The sequence below is a fragment of the Dasypus novemcinctus genome, chromosome 8 (genome assembly GCF_030445035.2).
Source record: "Dasypus novemcinctus isolate mDasNov1 chromosome 8, mDasNov1.1.hap2, whole genome shotgun sequence".
In the NCBI taxonomy this organism is placed as follows: Eukaryota; Metazoa; Chordata; class Mammalia; order Cingulata; family Dasypodidae; genus Dasypus; species Dasypus novemcinctus.
The window spans coordinates 92,945,179-92,970,378 of record NC_080680.1 but is presented as its reverse complement, the minus strand read 5'-3'; the positions used below and the strand labels follow the sequence as shown (position 1 = coordinate 92,970,378).

General features: G+C 49.8%; 1 protein-coding gene across 1 annotated transcript in view; it reads left to right on the top strand.

Moving 5' to 3' along the window:
* The first annotated feature begins 983 nt into the window (after positions 1-983).
* The window catches only part of ADGRD2 (adhesion G protein-coupled receptor D2), a 31,780-nt gene continuing 7,563 nt past the window's right edge, over positions 984-25,200 (top strand). Inside the window, 25 exon segments of the mRNA XM_058301354.2 lie at positions 984-1,072; positions 2,244-2,307; positions 2,676-2,888; positions 3,178-3,393; positions 3,396-3,498; positions 3,500-3,609; positions 3,612-3,782; positions 4,109-4,207; positions 4,595-4,680; positions 4,939-5,197; positions 6,145-6,161; positions 6,428-6,539; positions 7,237-7,287; positions 7,290-7,355; positions 7,873-7,917; positions 7,920-7,968; positions 8,392-8,497; positions 15,168-15,172; positions 21,697-21,725; positions 22,194-22,253; positions 22,256-22,318; positions 23,885-23,984; positions 24,228-24,262; positions 24,265-24,329; positions 24,569-24,719. Of these exon segments, the coding sequence (XP_058157337.1) occupies positions 1,037-1,072; positions 2,244-2,307; positions 2,676-2,888; positions 3,178-3,393; positions 3,396-3,498; positions 3,500-3,609; positions 3,612-3,782; positions 4,109-4,207; positions 4,595-4,680; positions 4,939-5,197; positions 6,145-6,161; positions 6,428-6,539; positions 7,237-7,287; positions 7,290-7,355; positions 7,873-7,917; positions 7,920-7,968; positions 8,392-8,497; positions 15,168-15,172; positions 21,697-21,725; positions 22,194-22,253; positions 22,256-22,318; positions 23,885-23,984; positions 24,228-24,262; positions 24,265-24,329; positions 24,569-24,719 (2,311 nt within the window). The 5' untranslated portion in view covers positions 984-1,036.

The following is a 25,200-nucleotide window of genomic DNA, read 5'->3' as shown; positions in this document are numbered from 1 at the left end:
GCTGTGTGTCCTGCACATGCTAAGCACCGGGCGACAGCCCTGAACCAGATTCCTGTAACTTCGGGGTGGGGGTGGGTGGACGCCGGTGCTAGCTAAACGAGAAAAAAAGTAGCACTAGATGGGTGTTTTTGCAGAGATCAGAAAGTGTGAACATCTGGCGCTGGAAAAGGAGTTTCATGATTATAGCCTACCTGAAGAGGGAAAAGGGAAAGGGATGGGTCCTCATCTTTCGGTGGTGGCATGAGGGACTCATGAGCATGATTTCAGAGCCAGTGTCTTCCAGGGCCCAGCGGTGCATGGCCAGGACTGGAGCAGACACCAAGGAGGCACCTTCCAGCCTACAGAGCCCCCCACCCCCACCCCAGGCTGCCAGGAGCAACCCCCAAATTGGGGACTGGGTATCCCCAGCCTAGCACAGCACCTGGCGATGACAGCCCCCTCCCCCATCAATGTTGGGTGATCACAAACTGACCTTGAAGGCAGTGCCACTGAGAGAGCAGGAGGCCAGTCCAGGCAGCGGGGACAGCAGAGGTCTGAAGGCTTGCTGCCTGGGGAACAGGAAGTAGCTGGGGGTGTAGGGGAAAGTGGCTGCATGGGGGGATGATGGGGCATGTGAGGCTGAGCTGTGCCAAGCTGGGAAACCCTAGGAGCACAATGAGGCCCACGGGGTCCTGAGTGCCCCTCCCCATGGTGGAGGCCCAAAGCTCCATTGCCACCCCTTCGGGGCTGGTAGGTGGCTGCTGCCCTTCCCCCTTCTCACTAGGGCTGCAGCGTTTCCCAGCTGCGGTCTTGGAAGGGGCTCCTGGAGACCATGTCTTTGTGCAAGTAAATGACATTCCCAGTGGGTGGGCCACTGGGCTCAGGGCCGCGGCTTGGGTCCCAGTCCAGTGGGCTCTGGGGAGAAAAAAAGGGCAGGATGACCCACCAGGAGTCAGAAGAATGATATGCCACTTTCCTTTGTTTTTTTCCTTCCTCAGTCCACACTGGCCACGTCTGTAACCCCTGCTCTCCCCCATCTACCCCTGCTGGACCCAGAATGGTCCCTTGGTGCCACCATCTCCTTTACCTCCTGGTACTGAACTTTGGTGGGGAGAGAAGGGGTAGACCACAGGGGAGGAGGCCAAGGGAATTCGAGGCTGCTGGGGTTCAAAGTGAGATAAGCCCCCGATACAGAAATACAAATAAAAGCACCTCCTAGGTGCTACATCTTTTGCATTCACTCACCGGCTTTTTTTTTTAAGATTTTTAAAAATTTATTTATTTATGTATTTCTCTCCCCATTCCCTCCATTGTTTGCTCTCTGTGTCCATTCACTGTGTGTTCTGTGTCTGCTTGTCTTCTCATTAGGCAGCTCTGGGAACAGATTCTGGGACCTTCCGGAGTGGAAGAGAGGTGATCATTCTCTTGCACCACCTCAGCTCCCTGATCTGCTGCATCTCTTATTATCGCTCCTCTGTGTCTTTTCTTTTTTTTTTTAAAGATTTTTTTTTATTTATTTAATTCCCCTCCCCTCCCCCAGTTGTCTGTTCTCTGTGTCTTTTTACTGCATCTTGTTTCTTTGTCCACTTCTGTTGTCCTCAGCGGCATGGGAAGTGTGGGCGGCGCCATTCCTCGGCAGGCTGCTCCCTCCCTCGCGCTGGGCGGCTCTCCCTATGGGTGCACTCCTTGCGCGTGGGGCTCCCCCATGCGGGGGACACCCCTGCGTAGCACAGCACTCCTTGCGCGCATCAGCACTGCGCATGGGCCAGCTCCACACGGGGTTTGAACCGCGGACCTCCCATGTGGTAGACGGACGCCCTAACCACTGGGCCAAAGTCTGTTTCCCTGTATCTTTTCTTATGTCATCTTGCTGTGCCAGCTCTCCGCATGGGCTAGCGCTCCTGCATGAAGCAGCACTCTGCACAGGCCAGCACTCTGCGTGGGCCAGCTTACCACACAGGCCAGCGTGCCTTCACCAGGAGGCCCTGGGCATCAAACCCTGGACCTCCTATATAGTAGATGGGATCCCAATTGCTTGATCTGCACCCGCTTCCCACTCTGGCTTTTTATTCCTCACAAGGGGGAGGAAGGCTCAGGGCAGTGAAGTGACCTGCTCAAGGTCACATTCTGGGTGGGACTTTAACCCAGGTATGACTGTAGAGCCTGCAGCTTTCACTGCACCTCTGCTGGAGCACCCAGTAGGCATTCAATAAACTGCACACTTGAGGAGGCACCTGTCCCAGCTCCCCTTTCTTCTCTCTCAGATCTACAGTCTCCCTGGGACTCCCTCCAACCCTGCAGGTGAATCAAGGAACCCCTGGAACACAGGTTGGTACGAGGGATCCGCCTCCCTGCTGTCCCAGGGAAGCTCCCCCCATCACCTCCACCTCAGCCAACATGTGGAACTCAGCGTGCACTGGCCAAGAAAGCAAGGGAGGGAGGAAAGGCCCCTCAGTTCAGCACCCACATCCCAGACCCTGCACTGAAAGCTTCACTCCTGCCCTCCCCTTTCCTGCCATTTTAGAGCAGCAGCAGCAGGCTCTGCAAAGGGCTGGGAACTCACCAGGTCGTAGAGCATGGCCAGGTTCAGCCCAGACGGCACAAATGACTGCAAGCCCTTGGCCCTGCCCACCGCACCCCCAAGGGTCAGATGCCCATGCTGGTGCTCTTCTGGGGACTCTCTTCTCGTCCTCCAGCTCCAGTGGCCCCCAGCACGGTCGTAGAGACGGTGGATAGGGTGTGCCAGTTCCCAGGGAGGAGGCTAAGGTGGTGGCAGGCCCAAGAGAACTGTGAGCAGAGGTCTGGCCACCTGGTACTGGGGACCCCAGATGAGGTCCTCCTTCCGCAGCTGCGCGACCCAGTCTGGGTGCGCCAGAGCGAGGCTCCTCTGCGAAGACCCCCGCAAAGGCGTGAGTGTAGGCTCAGAACCAGGGAAGTGGGAGACGGAAGCTCTGGCGACCTCTAGAGGTGGGAGCCCCTTCCCTACCCCGTGAGTCCCGAGGGTGTGCCCTTGGCCTGGGCTGCGAATAGGAGCCGACACCAAGCACAGGCGCTGGAGCCCCTCTTCCTTCCCTTACTTTCTGGTGTGGGGAGGCACTCCCAAAGCCCGGGAGGGACCCCGCAGTTGCGCCAAAAGGCAGAGGCGGGGCCGCGTACTCAGCTGGGGAAACTGAGGCCCGGGGCCACGTGTCCCCGCAGGCACACACACCACGGCCGCTCTAGTGTTCCGCGAGAAGACCGCGGACCGGGTGGCGCGGCTGCGAACGCCCCTGCGAACGCCCCTGCCGGCGCTGGGCGCGCTGACCGCGTGCACCCACGTGCAGGGGGACGCCGCCCCGCCCGCCGCGGCCGCGCCCTTCTCGCGGGCGGCGCCCGGGCTCGCCCACGCGCGGCAGCTGCGCGCCCTCGCCGAGCCGTGCCCGCCGCACTCGTGGTGCGCGGGCACCACGCGCCCTTCCGCGCCGACGGCCACGGGCACCACGTGTGCGCCGCCTGGGAGCAGCGCGGCGGGCGCTGGGCGCCGGGCGCTGGGGCTGAGCGCGGGCCACCCGGTGCCGCCCGGCGGCGTCCTGGTGCTGGGCCAGGACCAGGACTCTCTGGGGGTTGGCTTGTCGGCGCGTGACGCCTTCAGCGTCACCTCACCAACTTCCATCTGTCGGCGCGGGCGCTGAGGCCAGCGCAGCTGCTCCGGGCACGGGCCTGCGCGCCGGCCCCCGGCGGCCTGCTCTTTACCTGGGACAGGGGCGCCCTGGACATCTCGCCCACGCTGTCGCCGGCGGTGCTGGTGCGCCTTCTGTGTCAAGGTACGGCACCTGCCTCAGGACTGCGGGGCCCCAGACCCTAAGTTCTGGCTACAGGCTCCACCCCTGGTCTGAGTGCCCCGCCTGCCTCCTGGCTTCTCTGGCTTCCTATTCGCACCGCCCTGACCTAGCCTAACCCTTGGCACCTTGACCCCACCCAACTTCTGGCCACCCCTTCCCCGTGCTGGCAGCAGCGACGCTTCCTCACGTTCCCCCCATCGTCCCCTAACCCAGACACCTTGCGTTCTGGAGCCTCCGGACAGGTGGGTGGGTCACAGGTCCCACTGGAGAGCCAGGGCTCGGCCCTGACCCTCCCCAAACCTGGCCAGTGCCCTCGGAGGAGTGCCCCAGGTGGGACCCAGAACCTGGCACTGAGGGCTTGGAGCCCTGTCTGCAGCCTTGGCCCTTTCTCTGCTGCTACCGGACAGGTGAGTCCCGGCTCCTTTCCTGGGCTCAGCTGCAGAGGAAGCGGGTGTGGACCAGTGCAGGCCGAGGGGCAGAGAGAGGTTGGTAAAGCCTGGGAATCCAGAATCTTCCCTACCCTGAGGCCTCCAGGAGTCTAGACGACAAGCCAGCGGGGTCGCTAGACCTGGGAATGAGTTACTTTGAGCAAGTAATTTTGCCATTCTGTGCCTCAGTTTCCCATCCAGAACAGTGTGTATAAGGCTCCAGACATGCAATGTGCTTGCTCTTCCACCCCTAGGTAGCACCTGGTGGGTGGGGATTGAGCTGGCGGAAGGTCATGGGGTCGGCTCACTGGCACCCTTGGGCAGCAGTGTTGCCCAGGCCCTAGCCTGGCATCTCTTCCTTTGCAGAGACCCATCAGCAGTTACGGGATGTCCAATTGTGGCCTGGCCAGGATGTTATCAGCCAAGTCAATGCCTTAGCCAGTGCCACCATGGTGGGGCCCTCCCCGGGGCCTGGGGAGTCTGGGGTGCTGTGGGTCACCTCCCTGAGCCTGTTTGCTCACCTGTAAAGGTGACTCCCGCCTAAGACGTCTACAGGAGTTAAGGTTGTACCCACTCCCTAATTTGGAGCCCTTGAGAGCTGGGGACTTGTGACAAGTTAGAGCCATGCCCACCAAGAAGACCCAGGTAGAGCCCAAGCAGTGGTCCCCTTGTGACAGCCAGACCAGCAACAGCAGCCTCTCTGCCCTCAGCTGCTCCCTGGCCCCCTCTCTGAAGCCCATGGGACCCTGTCACTGGCCGAGGCCTCCCGCTTCCTGGGCATCCTGGAGAGAGTCCTGGCAGAAGATGCAGCTCCGTTGGGGCCAGCTGCACTTGTGGCCATCAGGCACTTCTTGAGGAGGATGACGGCTCTCAGGACTGGGGAACCGGAGCCTTTGACGGGGCCCTGGGAGCAGCTGGGCCGGGGCTTCGTGTCTGTGACCAGCCGGCACGTGGCTGGCAGCCGGCAAGGTGAGTGCAGCGTGGGGCAGGGCCTGGGCTCTGGTCTACCCCTGCCACCACCTTACGCAGCCGTGAGCAAGTCGGCACCCACCGCTAGGCTCCATCTCCTTCTCCATCTGCAGCAGCTCTCCTTTTGTCTGTTTTAGAAGTTGAACTTCCACATACAACTGCATTTCAACAACAGCTCCTGCAGCTAACAAAATTTTAAGAGCCCTTAATGGATAAGGGCCTCTCCCATATCCAGGAGCCTGCGGCCCACCTTAAGTGGAAGGTCCTCGGGGCTGAGTGTTCAGTCCATCTTTGTCTGCCAAACAGCTCAGGAACTCTTGAGAACAGGAGAGATGCTACCCAGATAGGGAGGGGATGGGAGACTTCATCCTGGCAGACGTTACTACTGGCCTAGGGATGATTGGCCTGGAAAAAGGAGGGAACAAGGGGTCATGGACTTTGCTTGCAAAATCTCGGGGGCTGAGGGAGCAATTATGGCTGCTGTAGGACAGAACTGCCACTGGGGCTTAGGGATAGGGTGGGGATGGCACAACACAGGAGGCTGGTTCCATGGAATGGTTCTCCTTTACAGGTAGTGAGCTCCCCATGCTGGGAAAGGTACAAGCCCACAGTCGGGCTGCCGTAGAGGGCTGCAAGCCTTGGTTATCTGAGGCATTTTGGCAGAGTAGGAAAAGCCAGGCTCAGAACCTCAGTTTCCTTCCCTGGAGATTGGGACTTATTATCCCTGCCTCACTAAGTTGCTTGAGAGGAGTAAATGGGTGAATTGCCCAGCACAGAGTAGGTGTCCCATTAATGCACCTTCTCTGCTCCCTCGCCACCACCTGCCCCCATGGATTTCCTTTGGGAATCTGTCGAGCACCTACGATAGGTCTAGTACTGAGTCAGACTGGAGATGGGGGGGAGGGAAGGCCTGGCCTCCAGCGTGCGCCCCAGGGGGCAAATGGCAGGCCAGCGGGTACGGCAGGTAAGGCCTTTGGCGTGACTGGGGGCGGGGTGGCATGGGAAAACGCGTTGGTGAGGTCAGAGGAGGCATCGTCCTGGAGACTCGGCCTGATTCGGAAGCCCGGGGACCGTTGAGGGCACTGGAGCAGGCAGCATGCCCACATTGCGCCCCGCACAGCTCATCGAGAGCATGTTAACCCAGTGGTCAGGGCAGGCAGCAGTGAGCTGTGGAGTGTGAAAGGGACATGGGGTGCTGGGCTAATGTGCCAAGACGTGGCTTCCTCCCAGGTGGTCCGTGGGCCCGTGGCCCTGGTGGCGAGTGTGCAGTGCCTGGCGCCCCTGCTGAGCACCCTCCTGACCTCCGAGCAGCCCCAAATACAGATCCAGCACCGCCCAGCTGGTCAGTCCTCCACAGCTGAGTGCTGGGTGGGTCTGAGCTCAGATGTCTCCACCTCTGAGCCCTGGTCGCTGGGAGCTCTCTGCATTCCCACAGACACTCCACTCTGTTTCCTGCCTTTGCCCATGCTATTCCCTCCATCCAGAATGCCCTTTCTCCTTTGACCTCCTGGCAAACTCCTATACACCCTTCAGAACCCACTTTAGCATCAACTCCTCTAGAAAGCCTTTACCAGTTTCACCTCTCTCCTGACAGATCCTCCCTTATCTGCTACCCTGAAGTGGTGAACTTGTCTCTTACTGCATTTGTGGCAATTGTGTACTGGGATTGTCCCCATCCACTGGAAGCTCCGTGAGGCAACGCCGCTCCGAGTCGTCTCTGCATCTCAGGGTTGGTGCCCAGGGCACACTCAGTGCGTGTTTGTGGACTGAGTGGGGGAGCACTTACGATGGCACTCCAGGCACAAACCTTCAGGTGCCCGCTGGCAGGATCTGGTGCCGTGTTCTGGTGACCTCCTTTCTCAGTGAGCCCCTCCCCCTGGACTTGGAGAAGTCACATTTGCCTTGGGCAAGTTGCTGACCCTCTCAGAGCAGGAATGGTGGCCTCCTAGACCTGTGGCAGGGACAGGGGAAGCAGACCCTGCCAGCCGGGCCAGCTCGGTAGAGAGCGCCCTGCTGAGCTCCCCGCCCCGTTTCCCCAGGCCTGGAGGTGCGGAGCCTGCGCTTGAAGGAGGCCAGCGTGGGCGGCTACACCCACCTCCCGAGGGGCCCGGCCGCATCCACCTCCCTGCGGGAGAAGTGAGGCGGCTCCGCAGGAAAGGTGCGTGACGGTGAGGGGGTGGCCGGGGCCCTGTTGGGGTCAGGATCAAACCTCAGTCCTGCTATTTTGTATTACTTTGAGTAAGTGATCTCGCCTTTGAGCCTCAGTTTCCTCATCTGTAAGATGGGGGTGCTAGTATTTGCCGCATGGGTTATTATGAGGTTACGTAATGCCCCAGGCAAAGCACCTACCACGTGGTAGATGTTGACTTGTTCTCCTCTGCTGCACCTAGCACATTTTCACTCTGAAGTGGTATAGAGGCAGTCCCCACCCTTGGTGCCTGCCATGCAGCAGTGGAGGACAGGCCAGGGGTCAAAGGACTTTGGAGCTGCAGCGTTAATCATGTGCACTATGTCTCTGTAACGTAGTCACTGTGTGATCTTAGCCAAATCATTTAATCTCTCTAAACCTCAGTTGCCCTATCTGTGAAGTGGGGTGAGCATTTCCCTTGGGGCACACTGGTGATGCTTGCTCCATCACTGTCTGGGGGTCTTGGACCCTACTCCCACCCCACCAGGCCTTTCTGGTGTCACTGTGATCCACAGCTGGTTTACCTCAAGTGTACCACCCTGGGAGGGCCTGAAAGTCTGGACGAGGAGGGCAGGATACAGAGGTGAGTGGTGGCTGAGGGCCTGTGTCCCCTTCCTAGGCAAAGCAAGGCTCTCATCCTCTCCTAGTGCCACCGCTCTGGTGGACAAAACTGCCCTTAGCGCCTTAACCCACCACCCCCACCTCCACATACACACATTTCTGAGCCTGCAAGGATGTGGCTGATGGGGAGCCTGGCTCAACTCCTGAGGTCCTGGCTTCAGTATTGAGGCACGGGAGGGAGCAGGGCTACCCAAGTCACCAGCAGACCCTGAGGCCAAGCTGGAACCTAGGTGCCCTAATTCCCCGCACGGAACTTTACCCAGTACTTCTCTGGACACAGGAGTGCCTGCTCTACCACAGGGGCCTGGATGATGTGACCCCAACCATGAGTGATCTCTCCTGCACAGCTAGCTGGTGCCCTGAAAAGCTCCCTTTCTCTCCACAGGTTCCTTAGCACCCAGGTGGGGTCGGCCATCATCTCCTCTGATGTGTGGGACACCACTGGGCAGGTTAACATGGCTGTGACCTTTCACCTGAAACGCTGGGCCCAGGTACTAGGTGGAGCCTCTGGGAAACAGCCACCCTGATATGATTGCCCTGGTTCGATCCCCACATCCCCAATATTTACTTATTGGGCAACCAATATCTAAAAATATTTTAGAAAAATATTCATCCATAAGCCATCCTCATTGTTCTCAAGGGAAGGGAAGTCATTGGTTGTATGCTCACTTTATGCCGGTGCCTTAAGAAGCTGCATCCATTTAATTTTCCAGCCTCCCTGTGGGGGATTTTCTAGCCCTGTTTCACATAGGCAAAAGGGAGACTGGGAGAGGTGATGCAGTTGGCCCCAGCTTGTAAGTGACAGAGCCGGGATTTCATCCTAGATCTGTGTGACTCAAAACATGGGTGGTTCCCATTGGATTATACACTGAGGTGTATACATGGGGAGATATGCAGGAGCTTTCATTGCAGCTTCGTAAGACTAAAAAGACCCTACATGTCCATCAGTGGGGGGCTACTTAAAAAACAGTATCTATCTATACAATAGAATAGTCTGATTAAGTTATGTAAGGAACCAACTATTTCTCTATAAACTGACATGGAAAGACCTCTAAAACATATTGTTTAATTTCTTTATATGTAATACGCAAATTCATTGTCTCCTTTGAATTTCAGAGAAAGCCAAAGTCTCCTTTGCTTACAGCCACTCATCTTGGGTACCCACACACACAGAAACACACCCTACAACTTACCAATCTTTGGCTAGCCTCCAAAATACATCCATTTTAAGTGTTCAGTTTGGTGCGTTTGGATGTGTCCATGTACCACCCCCCAATCAAGAGATAAACCATTTCCAGCTTGCAAAAGCTTCCCTGGTGTCCCTTCCCAGTCGTTCTCCCCCACTCCAGCCCAGGAAACCACTGATCTGCTTATTGTGGCTACAGATTATACCTGTCTTTTCCAGAGTTTCATATAACTGGAATCATATGGTATGGGCTCTTTGTGGTCTGGTTTCTTTTACTCAGGTGATGTTTTTGAGAATCATTTGTGTTGTTGCGTGTTTCAGTAATTTGTTCCTTTTTATTACTATTATTCCATTACATGGCTGTACCATCATTTGTTTTTCCATTTACCTTTTGATGGTTGTTTCCAGTTTTGGGCTATTATGAATAAATCTGGGGTGAACACTCATGTACAAGGCTTTTTTTTTTTTTAAAGATTTATTTTATTTTATTTAATTCCCCCCTCTCCCCCGGTTGTCTGTTCTCTGTGTCTATTTGCTGCGTCTTGTTTCTTTTGTCCGCTTCTGTTGTCGTCAGTGGGATGGGAAGTGTGTGCGGCGCCATTCCTGGGCAGGCTGCACTTTCTTTTGCACTGGGTGGCTCTCCTTACGGGGCGCACTCCTTGCGCATGGGGCTCCCCTACGCGGAGGACACCCCTGCGTGGCACGGCACTCCTTGCGCGCATCAGCACTGCGCATGGCCAGCTCCACATGGGTCAAGGAGGCCCGGGGTTTGAACTGCGGACCTCCCATGTGGTAGACGGATGCCCTAACCACTGGGCCAAGTCCGTTTCCCTGTACAAGGCTTTTTGAGGACATATGATTTCTTTCTCTTGGGTAAATTCCTAACATTGGAGTGAATGATAGGCGGATACTAAACTTCCTAAGGGACTGTCTCAAATGGTTGTACCATTATCTGGTCCCACCAGTGCTATATGAGAGTTGTAGTCACTCCACACCTTCACCGACGTCTTTGTCAGCCTTTTTAATATCATTCATTATAATGGCTCGTATTGACTTATTGTGGTTTTAAATTTCAGTTCCTTGTGAAACCAATGATTTTGAGCATCTTTTTATATACTTGGGTATTCATATAGCTCCTTTAGTTAAATGTATGTTCAAGTCTTTTACCCAATTTTAAAAATTGTTTTCTTATTCAGTTGTAGGAGTTCTTTATATAGTTTGGATACAAGTCCTTTGTCAGACAGATGTTTTGTAACTATTTTCTCCTGATCCATGGCATGCACTTCCATTTTCTTAATGGTATCTTTGGAAGAGCAGTTTTTAATTCTGATGACGTCCAATTTTTTCTTTTATGGTTCATGCTCTTTGTATCCTATCTAAGAAATCTTGGCCTATTGCAAGGTCACAAATGTGTTCTCAGAGGGGTTTTATCCTAAATTTAGCTTTTATATTTAGATCTATTATTTATTTTTAATTTCCATGTGTTCTGTGAGGTAAGGGTTGACGTACATTTTTTTCCATATAGACATCCAGTTCCAGCACCACTTGTTGAAAAATTATTTGTTGCCCCATTTTAATTATCTTGTCACCTTTATTGAAAATTAATTGTCTTGTATAGGTATAGGTCTATTTTTAGGCTCTTTATTCTGTTCCATTGATCTATATGTTTATACCTACACTAATCCCATACTGTCCTGATTAATGTACCTATATAGTAATCTGAGATTTCAAGTAGTGTAAATCCTCCAACTTTGTTCTTTTTCAAAATTGTTTTGACTATTCCAGATTCTTCACATTTCCATATAAATTTTAGAATCAGTTTTGTCATTGTCTACAAAAAAGCCTGCTGGAATTTTCATTGGAATTGTGTTGAATCTGTACATCATTTTGGAAAAAACTGGCATCTTAACTATGTCAACTCTCTCAAATCCAATGATCTGGGCATATTCCTCCATTTGTTGAGGTTTTCTTGAGTTGCACTCAACAGTGTTAATGTAGTTTTCAATGGGAAGGTCTTAAAAATATTTTGTTAAATATCTCTTTAAGTATTCCATAGTTTTAGATGCTTTTGTAAATGATGTTTTTTTAAAATAGCTTTTTAAATTTTTTTTCTTTATTTTCTCTTTTTTCTTCCCCTTCCCCTCCCCACCCTGCTGTTTTTGCTGTCTGTGTCCATTTGCTGTGTGATCTTCTGTATCTATTTCTCTTTTTTGTCTTCTCATCGTTCTCCTCTAAGATTCACTGGGATTCAACCCTAGGGACCTCTGATGTGGAGAGAGGTTCCCTGTCAATTGCGCCATCTCAGTTCCTGGTCTCTGCCGTTCTTCACCTTGACTCTCCCCTTAGTCTCTCTTTTGTTGGGTCATCTTACCACATGACTCACTTGCGTGGGCACTGGCTCACCACATGGGCACTCGGCTTGCTGCGCAGGCACTCAGCTCACTGCATGGGCACTGGTTTACTGCGCAGGCACTGGCTCACCATGCGGGTACTCAAGCAGGCACTCGGCTCACTGTGCGGGTGGCCCTCAGCTCACTGTGTGGACACTGGCTCATCATGTGGGCACTGGCTTACCACATGGGCACTCACATGGGCACTTGGCTTGCCACATGGGCACTCACACGGGAACTCAGCTCACTGTGCAGGCACTCGGCTCACCCCGTGGTCACTTGGCTTGCCACATGGGCACTGACATGGGCACTCAGCTCACCACGTGGACACTGGTTCACATGCATGCCGTGGCTTACCACACAGGCACTCACATGGGCACTCACACGGGAACTCAGCTCGCCACACGGGCACCCACATGCGCACTCGGCTCACCATGTGGGCACTCGGCTCGCCACACAGGCACCCACGTGGGCACTCGGCTCGTCACGTGGGCACTGGTTCATGTGCAGGCACTGGCTCACCACACAGGCACTCACGTGGGCACTTGGCTCACTGCGCAGGCACTCGGCTCACCATGCAGACACTGGCTTGCCACACAGGCATGCTTTCTCCTATTTTTCCACCAGGAGGCCCCAGGGATCAAACCCTGTTCCTCCTATATGGTAAGCGGAGGCCTTATCACTTGAGCCACATCCACTTCCCTGATACTGTTTTTTAATTCTATTTTAAATTGTTCATTGTTACCATATAATAATACAAATGGTTTTTATATAATGACATTTTATCCCATGACCTGCTAAACTCACTTAGTACATCAAGTAGCTTTCTTGTGGAATCCTTAGGATTTTCTATATATGAGCATGTCATCTGCAAATAAAGATGGTTTTGTTTTCTCCTTTCCAATCATTCTCTTTTTTTTTTTTTCTTGCCTTGTTGCACTAGCTAGTACCTCTAGTTCAGAGTTGAATTGGAATGGTGAGACCAGACATCCTGGTCTAGTTTCCCAAAATTCAGTCTTTCACCATTAGGTGTGATGTTAGCTGTGGGTTTTTCATAGCTGCTTTTTATTAATCTCTTTTCTCTTCTTGGTTTGCTGAAAATTTTTTTTACTAATAGCTATTGAATTTTGCCATATGCTTCCTTTGCACTGATGTGATCATATAGTTTTCTCCCTTATTCTGTTAACACAGCAAAATACATCGATTGTTTTAAAATGTTAAGCCAACCTTGGATTCCTGGGATAAACCCCACTTGGTGTTATTATCCTTTGTATATACTGCCGGATTAGATTTACTAATATTTTGTTGAGGATTTTTGCGTTTTTGTTCATGAATAATGTGATATGTAGTTTTCTTTTCTTGTAATGTCTTCATCTATGTTTTTGGTGTCATAGTAATGCTGTCCTCTCAAAATGAGTTGGGACGTGTTCTTGCTGCTTGTTTTCTTAAATTTTTTTTTTTTTTTTTGCCTCTGTTTTCTAAAAGTGTTTGCAGGTTTAGTATTATTTCTTCTGTGAATGTTTGATAGAATTCACTACTGAAGTCATATGGGCCTGGTATTTTCTTTGTGGGAAGATTTTTCAAGTTATAAATTCAATTTCTCAAGTTGATATAGGATTGTTCAGGTATTAAATTGACATAGGATTATTCAGGTGTTTCATTTCTTCTTGAAATGGTTTTTGGTTATTTGTGCCTTTCAAGAACTTGTCCATTCTCTCTAGGTTGTTGGATTTCTAACAGGAAGTTGCTCGTAATACGTCCTTATTATCCTTTTAATGTCTGTAAGATCTGTAGTGATGTTTGCTTTTTCATTCTTAATTAGTCTAACTAGAGATTTATCAATTCTTTTTATTTCTATTTTAAAGATTTTATTTATTTATTTACCACCCACCTTTGCAGCTTGTTTTTGCTGTCTGTTCTCTGTGTCCATTAGCTGCGTGCTTTTCTGTGTCTGCTTGTTTTCCTTTTCGTTGCTTCATCTTGCTGTGTCAGCTCTCCATGGCGCACAGGCCTTCAGCTCTCCACGGCACACGGACCATATTTGCCTTCACAAGTACCTCCCATATGGTAGACAGGAGCCCAACTGATTGAGCTACAGCCGCTTCCCAATTCTTTTTATATTTTCAAAAAAGTACTTTTTCAGAATGTATTTACATATTAGATGACTTAAAATAAATTAAAATGTAGAAAATGTAATGCATGGGAAGTGGACTTGGCCCAATGGATAGGGTGTCCACCTACCACATGGGAGGTCCACAGTTCAAACCTCGGGCCTCCTTGACCCGTGTGGAGCTGGCCCATGCGCAGTGCTGATGCGCACAAGGAGTGCCGTGCCACGCAGGGGTGTCCCCCACATAGGGGAGCCCCATGCGCAAGGCGTGCACCCCATAAGGAGTGCTGCCTAGCGGGAAAGAAAGTGCAGCCTGCCCAAGAATGGCACTGCATACACAGAGAGCTGACACAACAAGATGACGCAACAAAAAGAAACACAGATTCCTGATGCTGCTGGTAAGGATAGAAGCAGTCACAGAAGAACACACAGCAAATGGACACAGAGAGCAGACAACTGGGGGGGGGGAGGAAGGGGAAAGGGGATAGAAATAAATAAAAAATAAATCTTTAATAAAAAAAAAAGTAATGCATTGCTCATTGTAGCAAGTTTTGAAAATATAGAATAGAATAAAGAAGACAAAAGCAGATGTGGCTCAAGCGATTGAGCTTCCACCTACCACATGTAAGGTCCCTGGTTCTATTCCTATTGTCTCCTAAAGAAGACAACAAGCTGGAGCATCAGGCAGACATGGCAAGCTGATGCAACAAGATAATGCCACAAGAGACACAAGAAGAAAAAGTATAATGAGAGACCCGACAAAAGCAGGGAGCAGAGGTGGCTCAAGCAATTAGGTGCTTCCCTCCCATATTGGAGGTCCCGGGTTCAGTTCCCAGTCCCTCCTAAAAGGAAGATGGGAAGATGAACAGATACAGCAAGTGCAAACAATGAGAGATAAATAAATAAAATGAATCTTAAAAAAAAAAAAAAAAGACAATATCTTACCATCCGGAGATAACCACTGTGAACAATTTTGTGTGTTTCCCTTCAGCCTTTTTCTGGGCAGTTAGAAATATCTATTTTTTTCCTTTTGCAAAATGAAGCCCTTGTTTATTCAGCTGTGCCTTGTAATCATTTGTGTTTTGCAGTTCCACTGCAGATGTTTTCTGCATTGTCTCAGTCACAGATACCCCTGTGCCTTCTGGTCCTTTCTTCTTGCTGCTCATTCCTCACGTTTGCAGGCCTGAGCTGCAGCCCTCCAGGGAGGATGCTCTGTTTTATGACCCTCTCCTGGTCGTGGAGCTATGATACCTTCTGGTTTTTCATCATTCCAACTAACCCTGCCTAACCCTGTAAGAATCCTTACAATAGGTTTTGATTCTGTGACTGTTTCTTGGGTTTATATGACCAATGTGTGGGGTTACTAGACACAGTTAGTTTTGTGACTTTTGAGTGTACAACTACATTTATGTTTCAGGTTGTACCACTTTCAAATAGCACCTGCGGTGTAGCAATCACCCATTTTGAAAGTGAAGAGCAGGTTTTGTGTTCCCAGCACCTGATATAGTACCTGCGACCCAGGAAATATATTATGAATGAATGAATAAATAGGATGATAATTCGCTCAACCCAGAAGAATACGTTCTCTGGAGGCATCATCACAGAATGGTGGGAAGAACTCGAGCTGGCCAGCCCAGACCCGAGTCTCAGCTCTGTCCCTGCTTGGCTGTGTGATCTTGACATGAACTCAGCTCTCGGAGTTCCGCTTCCTCATCTGAAATGACAGGAACTTTTTCTGCTCCCCTTGGTTGCTATGAAGATCAGCCACAATAAAAAACATGAAAGTGCTTTACAAAACACTGTCATATTCTAGTGAGTGAGTTGCCATTGTCCTCCCTAGTCGGGACAAGTAGCCCAAGTCCTGAGCTCAGGCTGCCTTCGCTGCCTGGACTGTGGCTGGTACCACTCACTGCCTGATGTCACCTCTCTGCGTAAGGGACATCTTTGTAAAATCCATACTCTTGTCACATTTCTTTGCAAAAGAAAGGACGTGTTCACTATGATGCATGCAAACCCCGAATTGGTCATCGTAAGTTTGCTCTGTGTTTGCATCTAGATCTTTCGTGAGTGTATTTACATGAATACACAGACCTTAACGTTGTACATAAATGGGCTGCTATCATACATAATGTTCTGCGGCTCTTTTATTTTTTAATTTTTATATTTTTAATTTTTAAATTTTTATTTTCTATGTTTAATAATTGAAAATAAACATTAATTGAAAAATAAAAAGAATACAGTTGAATAAAAACATTCATTTCTCAAATGTACTGATACATGTAAGTTTGGGTTTTTTTAAAATCACACAATATGTTACACAGTATTTTTGGTTCATAGTAATGCAAACATACAGTATTTGTCCTTTTATGACTGGCTTCCTTTGCTCAACATAATGTCCTACATGTTCATCCGTGTTGTCATACGCTTCACAACTTCGTTTCTTCTTACAACTTCATAATATTTTATCGTGTGAATACACCACAGTTTGTTTATCCATTCATCAGCTGGTGGACACCTGGGTTGTTTCCAGCTTTTGGCTACCATCAATAATGCCACTATGAACATCAGTGTGCAGATGTTGTTCGTGTCACTGCTCTCAGTTCTTCTGTGTATACACCCAGTATTGCAGGGTCACGTGGCAAGTCTATATCCACCTTCTTTAGGAACTGCCAAACAGTCCTCCCCAGTGGCTTTTCCATTCTACATTCCCTCCAACAATGAATAAGTGTTCCTGTGTCTCCACATTCCCTCCAACACTTGCACTTCTGTGTCTTTTTAATAGTAGCCATTCTGATAGGTGTGACATGATATCTCATTGTAGTTTTGATTTGCATTTCCCTAATCATTAGTGATGTTGAGCATTTTTTCATGTGTTTTGCCATTTGCATTTCTTCTTTGGACAAATGTCTGTTCAAGTCTTTTGCCCATTTTTTAATTGGGTTGTTTGTCTTTTTACTGTTGAATTGTAACATCTTTTTGTATATCCTGGATATTAAACCCTTATCGGGCAAAACAGCATGATACTGGCAAAAAGACGGACACATCAATCAGTGGAATAGAATTGATTTCAAAGTATTTTCTCCCATTGAGTTGGCTGCCTTTTTACCCTTTTGACAAAGTCCTGGGAGGTGCAGAAGTGCTTAATTTTGAGGCAGTTCCGTTTATCTATTTTTTTTTCTTTAGTTGCGCATGCTTTGGGTATAAGGTCCAAGAAACCATCACCTACCACAAGGTCTTGAAGATATTTCCCTACATTTTCTTCTAGTAATTTTGTGGTCCTGGCTTTTATATTTAGGTCTTTGATCCATTTTGAGTTGATTCTTTTATAGGGAGTGAAATAGGGTTCCTCTTTCAATCTTTTGGTTATAGATATCCAGTTGCCCCAGCACCATTTGTTGAAGAGACTGTTTTGTCCCGTCAACATGGACTTGGTAGGTTTGTCAAAAACCAGTTGGCCGTAGAGGTGAGGGTTTATTTCTGGACTCTCAACTCTATTCCACTGATTGATGTATCTGTCTTTTTGCCAGTACCATGCTGTTTTGACCATTGTAGCTTTGTAATATGTTTCAAGGTTGGGTGGAGAAATTCCTCCTACGTCACTCTTCTTTTTTAGAATGCTTTTGGCTATTCAGGTGCACTTTCCCTTCCAAATGAGTTTGGTAATTACCTTTTCTAATTCTGTAAAGTAGGCTGTTTGAATTTTGATTGGTATTGCATTGAATCTATAAATCAATTTGGGTAAGATTGACATCTTCACCATATTTATTCTTCCAATCCATAAACATGGAATGTCTTTCCATTTGTTTAGATCTTTTTAAATTTCTTTTAGTGTTGTTTTGTAATTTTCTGCATATAGGTCCTGTACTTCTTTGGTTAAATTAATTCCTAGGTATTTGAATCTTTTTGTTGCTATTGGAAATGGAATTTCCCCCCTGATTTCCTCAGATTTCTCAGTACTAGTGTAAAAAAAATTACTAATTTTTGTGTTTTGATCTTGTATCCTGCCATTTTGCTGAACTCGTTTATTAGCTCAAGTGGCTTTGTCATGGATACTTCAGAATTTTCTAAATACAGGATTATGTCATCCTCAAACAGTGAGAATTTTACTTGCTCTTTCCCTACTTGGATACCTTTAATTTTTTTTCGTGTCTGGTTACCCTAGCTAGAACTTCTAGTACAATATTGAATAACAATGGTGACAGTGGGCATCCTTGTCTTGTTCCCAGTCTTAGAAAGCTTTCAACCTTTCCCCCTGGAGTTCGATGTTGGCTGTGGGTTTTTCATATATGCCTTTTATCAGATTGAGGAATTTTCCTTCTATTCCTATCTTTTGAAGTGTTTTTATCGAAAAAGGATACTGAATTTTGTTGAATGCCTTTTCTGAATCGATTGAGATGGTCATGTGGTTTTTTCTCTTCAGTTTGTTAATGTGGTATAGTATGTTGATTGATTTTCTTATGTTGTTCCTTGCATACCAGGAACAAATTCACTTGGTCATGATGTACAAGTCTTTTAATATGCTGTTGGATTCGATTTGCAAGTGCTTTGTAGAGAATTTTTGCATCTATGTTCATTAGAGAGATTGGTCTATAATTTCCTTTTCTGGCAGTATCTTTATGTGGCTTTGGTATTAGGGTGATGTTGGCTTCATAAAATGTATTGGGTAATTTCCCCTCCTCTTCAATTTTTTGGAAGAGTTTAAACAGGATTGGTGTTAATTCTTTTCAAAATGCTTGGTAGAATTCATCTGTGAAGCTTGGGAGATTGTTGATGACTCTGTTGAGATTGTTGATCTCTTTAAATATGATTGGTTTGTTAAGTTCTTGTATTTCTTGTAGTATCAATGTAGGTTGTTTAGCATTTCTAGGAATTTGTCCATTTCATCTAGATTGTCTAGTTTGTTGGAATACTATTCTCATAATATCCTCTGTGATCCTTTTTTTTTGTGTGTGTGGGGTCATTTGTAACTTCCCTCCTTTCATTTCTGATTGTATTTATTTGCACCTTCTTTTTTTTTCTTTGTTAGTCTAGCTAGGGCTCTGTCAATTTTATTGATCATCTCAAATAACTAACTTTTGATTTTGTTGATTTTCTCTGTTTTTTTTTTTTGGTTCCCAATTTCATTTATTTCTGCTCTAATCTTTATTATTTCTTTCCTACTGCTTGCTTTGGGATTGGTTTGCTGTTCTTTTTCTAGTTTCTCTAGTTATTCAGTTAAATCTTTGAGTTCAGTTCTTTTTTTGGTTATCTTTTTTTTTTAAGATACATAAATCACACAAGATGTTAAAATAGAAAATATAAGAGGTTCCCATATACCCCACTCCCCACACCCCCCACTCCTCCCACATTAACAACTTCTTTCATTAGTGTGGTATATTCATTGCATTTGATGAGTACACTTTGGAGCATTGCGTTACAGCATGGATTATATCTCCTTTTTTAAAATAGGTATTTAGGGCAATAAATTCCCCTCTCAAGACTGCCTTTGCTGTATCTCATAAGTTTTGATAAGTTGTGTTCTTGTTTGCATTTGTCTCAATGTATTTACTGATTTCACTTGCAATTTTTTCTTTGACCCACTGATTACTTAGGAGTGTGTTTTCAGCCTCCACACATTTGCAAATTTACTGTTTTCCTGTCTATTATTGATTTCCAGTTTCATTCCATTATGATCTGAGAAGCTGATTTATATAATTTCAGTCTTTTTATATTTATTGAAAGCTGCATTGTGCCCTAACGTGTGGTCTATCCTGGAGAAAGATCCATGGGCACTGGAGAAGAATGTACAACCTGTTGAGTTTGGATGCAGCATTCTGTATATGTCTGTTAGGTCTGACTCATCATATTGTTCAAGTTCTCTGTCTCCTTCTTGATCGTCTCTCTAGTTGTTCTATCTAATGATGTGAGTGCTATGTTGAAAGCTCCAGCAATTATTGTAGAGATGTCACTTTCTTCCTTCAGTTTTGCCAGAGTTTGTCTGATGTATCTTGGGGCATCCTGGTTAGGTGCATAGATATTTATGACTGTTATATCTTCCTAGTGGGTTGTCCCTTTTATTAATATACAATGGCCTTCTTGTATCTCTTATAATTTTTTGCATTTAAAGTCTGTTTTGTCCAATATTAGCATAGCTACCCCTGCTCTTCTTTGGTTACTGTTTATATGGTATATCTTTTTCCAACCTTTCACTTTCAGCCTGTTTGTATTCCTGGATCTAAGGTGTATTTTTGTAGGCAGCACATGGATGGCTCATGTTTTTTTGTCCATTCTGTCAGCCTGTGTCTTTTGATTGGGGAGTTTAATCTATTCACATTCAGTGATATTACTGTAAATGCACTATTTACTTCTACCTTTTATTCTTTGGTTTTCATATGTCATATCACACTTTTGTCTGTCTTTTATGCTTTTGGTTATCCTTTCTCTATTCTTTCTTCAGTACTCTCCTCCAGGCCTTTCTCTCTTGTCTTTTTATTTCAGGTTCTAAGGCTTCCTTTAATATTTCCTGCAAAAGTGGATCCTTTTTTGCAAACTCTCTTAGTTTCTGTTTGTTAATATTTTATACTCACCTTCATATGTGAAGGACATTTTTGCCGTATAAAGAATTCTCGGCTGGCAGTTTTTCTCTTTCAGTATCCTAGTTGTATCACAGCATTGTCTTCTTGCCGCTATGGTTTCTGAAGAGAAATCCATGCTAAGTCTTTACTGGGCCTCTCTTGTATGTGATGGTTTGCTTCTCCCTTGCTGCTCTGAGAATTTTCTCTTTATCTTTGACATCTGACATTCTGAGTAGTATGTGTCTTGGAATAGGTCTATTCAGATTTATTCTGATTGGGGTATGGTGTGCTTCTTGGGCCATTTTTCTTTTTTCTTTTTTATGGTGGTAAACAGCATAGTATTTTTTAAAGTAGCAAATGAATTTTATTTATAAGCATACAGTTCATCTAAAGTGTACAATCAATGGTATTTGGTATAATCACTCAGTTGTGCTTTCCACCTCAATGTAGCTTTCTTCTTTACTGAACAATGTCTCATGGCACTCTTTCCACATCAGCATCTAGAGACCCATCTGTCTGTCTTCACAGATGCAGGACTTCCCAAATGAAAGAAGAATCACAGTTGTTTAGCCACTTCCCTGTTAAAGGACATTTGCTTTGTCCCATTTGGGGGATATTATACATAATGCTACTGGAAGTCCAGTCACCTCACCTTGCCTTCTGCCTCCCCCCTGGCTTTATCTCCAGCCCCTACACCCATGACCCATGCTGAGCAGTGCCTGGCCCGCTCCATCCTTCTGGTCTCTCTTCCTTTCCCACACGTGCTCCCGCACCTGCCCTGTGCCCCCACCCCATATACACATTCACACATCTGCCCCTGCCCCTCCTGCAGATTCACATGTCTGTCCTGTGCACCCACACGTGCTCACACACTGCCCTTGTGCACTCGTACACACACACACCTGTCCCTTGCCCCCGGTACACACTCAGGCACCTCCTCTGTGTACCCCATGCACACATCTTCTCTGTGACCCCATCCATGCTCCTACCTGTGCTGTGCTCCCCATACAGACTCACACAGCTCACACGTGCCCCCATACTGACTCTCACACCTTCCCTGTACACACTCACACCTGTGCTGTCCCTCTATCTTATCCCAAGACCTTTCATCAGAAGCTGGTGGAGCTTTCTGGAACTTCAGCCTCAGGTGAGTTTCTGTTTCCAGATTCTTTAAATAAGGTGGGGTTTTGTTTTTTTTTTAAGACAGCCCTCTGGGGCCAAGGTGGGGCTGGGGCTTATTTTTGGCCTTCACTCACAGATCCCCTTGCAGGGGTGACTCTAGGCCCCACCCAGCTCCAGGACAAGCTGGGACAAGAGAATTTGTTACCTAGGAGGTAGTGAGCTCCCTGTCATAGGAGTTATGCAAGGCAACTCCAAGCTCTACTCTCACCTGAACCAGAGCAGCTCATGTTTAACTGTTTGCTGTATTTGGTCTTGCTTTCACTACCAGCCTTCTGCCCCCATCTTTCCCATCACCTCGTCACTCAAGCCACGAGTCACGGTGTTATCCTTGATGCGTCTCTTCCCTTCTGTGGGCTGCCCAGGAAGAGACTTACCTCTCAAGTGGGTGTTAGGCTTGGTGACAGCTGAGGCCAGGGTCCTAGGGCATTTGAAGGGGCAGAGGAGGGCCCAGGGATTAACCCAGGTCCTGGCTGAGGCCCTTTAGCTGCGGGACTGAGCGTCAATCACTGTTCCTAAATTAATGGAACTAGTCAGTGGTGATCAGCCACTGGTATCAACCCGGCCCCCCCAATCCTGAGAGCAAGTACATTTGACGGATTGGAAACCGAGGCCCAGAGAGAGGCAGTGACTCGCCTGAGTCACATAGCTGGTTAGAGGGGAGAGGCTTCCCTTGCTTGGCCCGGGCCGGGATGCCACCTGCCTCCCACCCCTTGGCCGCCCCCGTCTCAAGAGCCCCCGTGTTCCTTCTCTCCCACCCAAGGCCAGACACAGGGGGCTCCTGGGCCACCAGCGGCTGCTCCGTGGTCAGCCTGTACCAGGACTCCCCCACTGCTTCTGCAATCCCAGCGCCAACGTCGCCGTCCTGTTACAGGGGTACGACATCCAGGGGAGCGCCTGGGAGACACGGGGCGGGGTGGCCAGACCAGGCCTTGAAGGATGAACAGGAGTTGAGCAAGAAGGCTCTGAGCAAAGCATTCTGAGAAAGACAAGGAGGCTGGAAAGGCACGAGAGACTTGTCACAGCAAGTTTGGCGGGTCTGGAGCTCCCAGTGCCAGGCCCAGGCGTGGAGGACGATGAGGTGGCCAGGTGGGCACGGGGCAGTCGCGCCAAGCCTTGGATGCCAGGGCCGCTGTGGAGGAGGCCTGAGCAGGCAGCGGTTCCCAGGGAGCGAGACGGGAGGTGGAGAGAGTGGCAGGAGGGCGCGGCCTGAGGCAGCGGGGAGACCAGGAGGCGGGCCTGAGGGAGGGGCGCAGGGAGAAGGGCCTGGGCCCTGGGCGCCTAGGGGCGCTGGGGGGAGGCCGGAGGGAAGCCGGCTGGGGTGGGACATCGGGTCTGAGGGCCCGTGGGTCTGCGGTCTGGTGTTTGGCGGAAGTGAAGGGCCGTGGCCAGTGGAGGAGGCGCCAGAACCGGGACTGGAGGGACGAGCACGCAGAGGGGCTCCTGGAGCAGGGAGGGGCTCCGAGGGCCGCTGGCCCGGCAGCCGCGCGGAGGGCGCAGGGACGGCAGGGTTACTTGGCGGGCTGGGGCGCACACTGGAGAGACCTCAGGAGATGCCCTTCTCTCCGTAAAACCGCGTGGATATCTTTCCATGTGAAAAACAATCCGTCCGCAGGCCCCCCCCTTTTTAGAGAAGTTGTAGGTTTACAGAAAAATCATGCAGAAAATGCAGAATTCCCATGTACACCCTGCTGTTATTAACACTTTGGTTACAATGGGTGAAAGAACATTTTAATAACTGTGCTTTGTGGTTTACATTAGGGTTCCCTGCTGGTGTTGTACAATTCTAGTAACAGAGATACAACCTAAAATTTTTCCTTTTAACCACTTTCAAATATACAATTCGGGACTGTTAATTAGGTGCACAGCACTGTGTTACTATACCACGGTCCTTTACCAGAACTTTCCATCATCCCAAACAGAAACTCCATACAATTTGAGTATATCAACCCCCCATTCCCTACCCCCACCCTGGCCCCTGGTAACCTGTATTCTAGTTCATGACTGAATTTGCATATTCTAATTATTTCATGTCAGATCATACAGTATCTGTCCTTCTGTGTCTGGATTACTTCACTCTACATGAGGCCTTCAGGCTTCTCCACGTCGCCGCGTGTGTTGGAACTTCGTGCCGCAGCCCCGTTTTTAATTGTCACATGTGATCCCCTCCCGATGGGCATGGAGGTTGCTTCCAGTTTAGTACTCTTAGAAGCTGAGGCCCATTTCAGGAGGGCCAGCAACAAAGAAGGACATACGAATGCACAGTTATTAAGTGCCTGCTGTGTGCCTCACCCCTGCCAGCTGGTGCTGTTAACATCCCAACTCTAAGGGAGAGGAGAATGAGGCTTGGGGACCCTCGAAGTACTGGACAGGGGGCTGGAGGTGGTGAGGACTGGCCTGGGTCAGGTCAGGGTGGTGGCGGGGTCCCTGGGCTCCAAGGTCTCCGTCCCTCCCCACAGACCCCACAGAGGAGCCGCTGCTGCGGACACTCTCGTTCGTGGGCTGTGGCGTGTCCTTCTGTGCCCTTGCCACCACGTTCGTGCTCTTCCTGGCAGCTGGGTAGGGACAGCTCACCACAGCCGCCTGTACCTGGGCACTGCCCACTCCCGTGGGCCTCCGCGCCCTCTCTGGTCAGGTGTCCCTCCCCGATCCCAGCAGGCCCCCGTCCGAGGCCTCCTCAGGGTGTGCTGGTCACCCTGCCACATGGCCCTCTCCGCCTTCGTGGTCCCTGATCACCAGTCCGTCCACAGGGGACCCTGGGATCGGGCAGGAGCCTGGCGGTGGTGTCCTGGGTCTGGACAGGGTCCCCAAGTCGGAGCGAGCCACGGTCCACAAGAACCCACCTTTTCCCGGGCCCCCGCCGAGGGCCTCCCCCTGGCTAGCGAGTGGGCGCAGGCCAACCAGGTGGGCAGCCACGGCGGCCTGCGCGCTCAGGGGCTCTGGGCAGCACAGCCACCCGCCCGCGGGGCCCCGTGCCCTTGCTGGGTTGGGCCCCCCCATCTTCACTTGGCTTGGTTTCCCTGGGGAGGAGCAAGGCCTGGAGAGAAAAGCCACTGAATGGTGCCCGGAGACCGTCCCCTCTGATGCCTCCTTGGGCTGGGGCCCATCCAGGCTGATTGCCGTGGCCCCCGTGTGCGCTGCAGGTGGCGTGTGTGGCCGTCACGGCCGCGATGCACCACCTCTCTCTGGCCGCCTTCTCCTGGATGCTGGTGGAGGGGCTGCTGCTGTGGAGCACGGTGGTGGCCGAGAGCACGCGGCCGGCGAGGCTGCGGCTCCTCTACGCCACAGGCTGGGGTGGGACCTCCCCGCCCCGCTCCTCAACGCTGCCTTAAACCGCCTGCCACAGGCCTCACGTCTCCACTGCGGTCCAAAGCCCCCTGACACCCATCTCCATCTGGCGCCCAGCACCATCCAGCACCCATCTCTGACGCCAGCCTCAACTTCCACCGCCCTGTCAACCTCCAACTTCGCCCAACCCCAGTTCTTCTCAATCCTCCCCAACTCGGCTGCCTCCGCGCCCACCTCCAGCGCCGCCTCCCGCCCACGGCCGGCCGCCCCCGCACCAGCCACCGCCCCCGTCTCGGTTGTTCCCAGCCCTCAGCCCCGTCTCGGTTCTCTCCACTCCCAAATGACTCGTGACCCCGATGCCACCCCCACAGTGCCTGGCAGGCCCAAGCCTGCGCCCCAGTGCTCCCCAGTACAGCTGCTGCGATGGGGCAGCTATGGGCTGCTGCTCGGGTGGGTGGTGGGGTCCTGAGGCCCCTTCCTCCTGCCC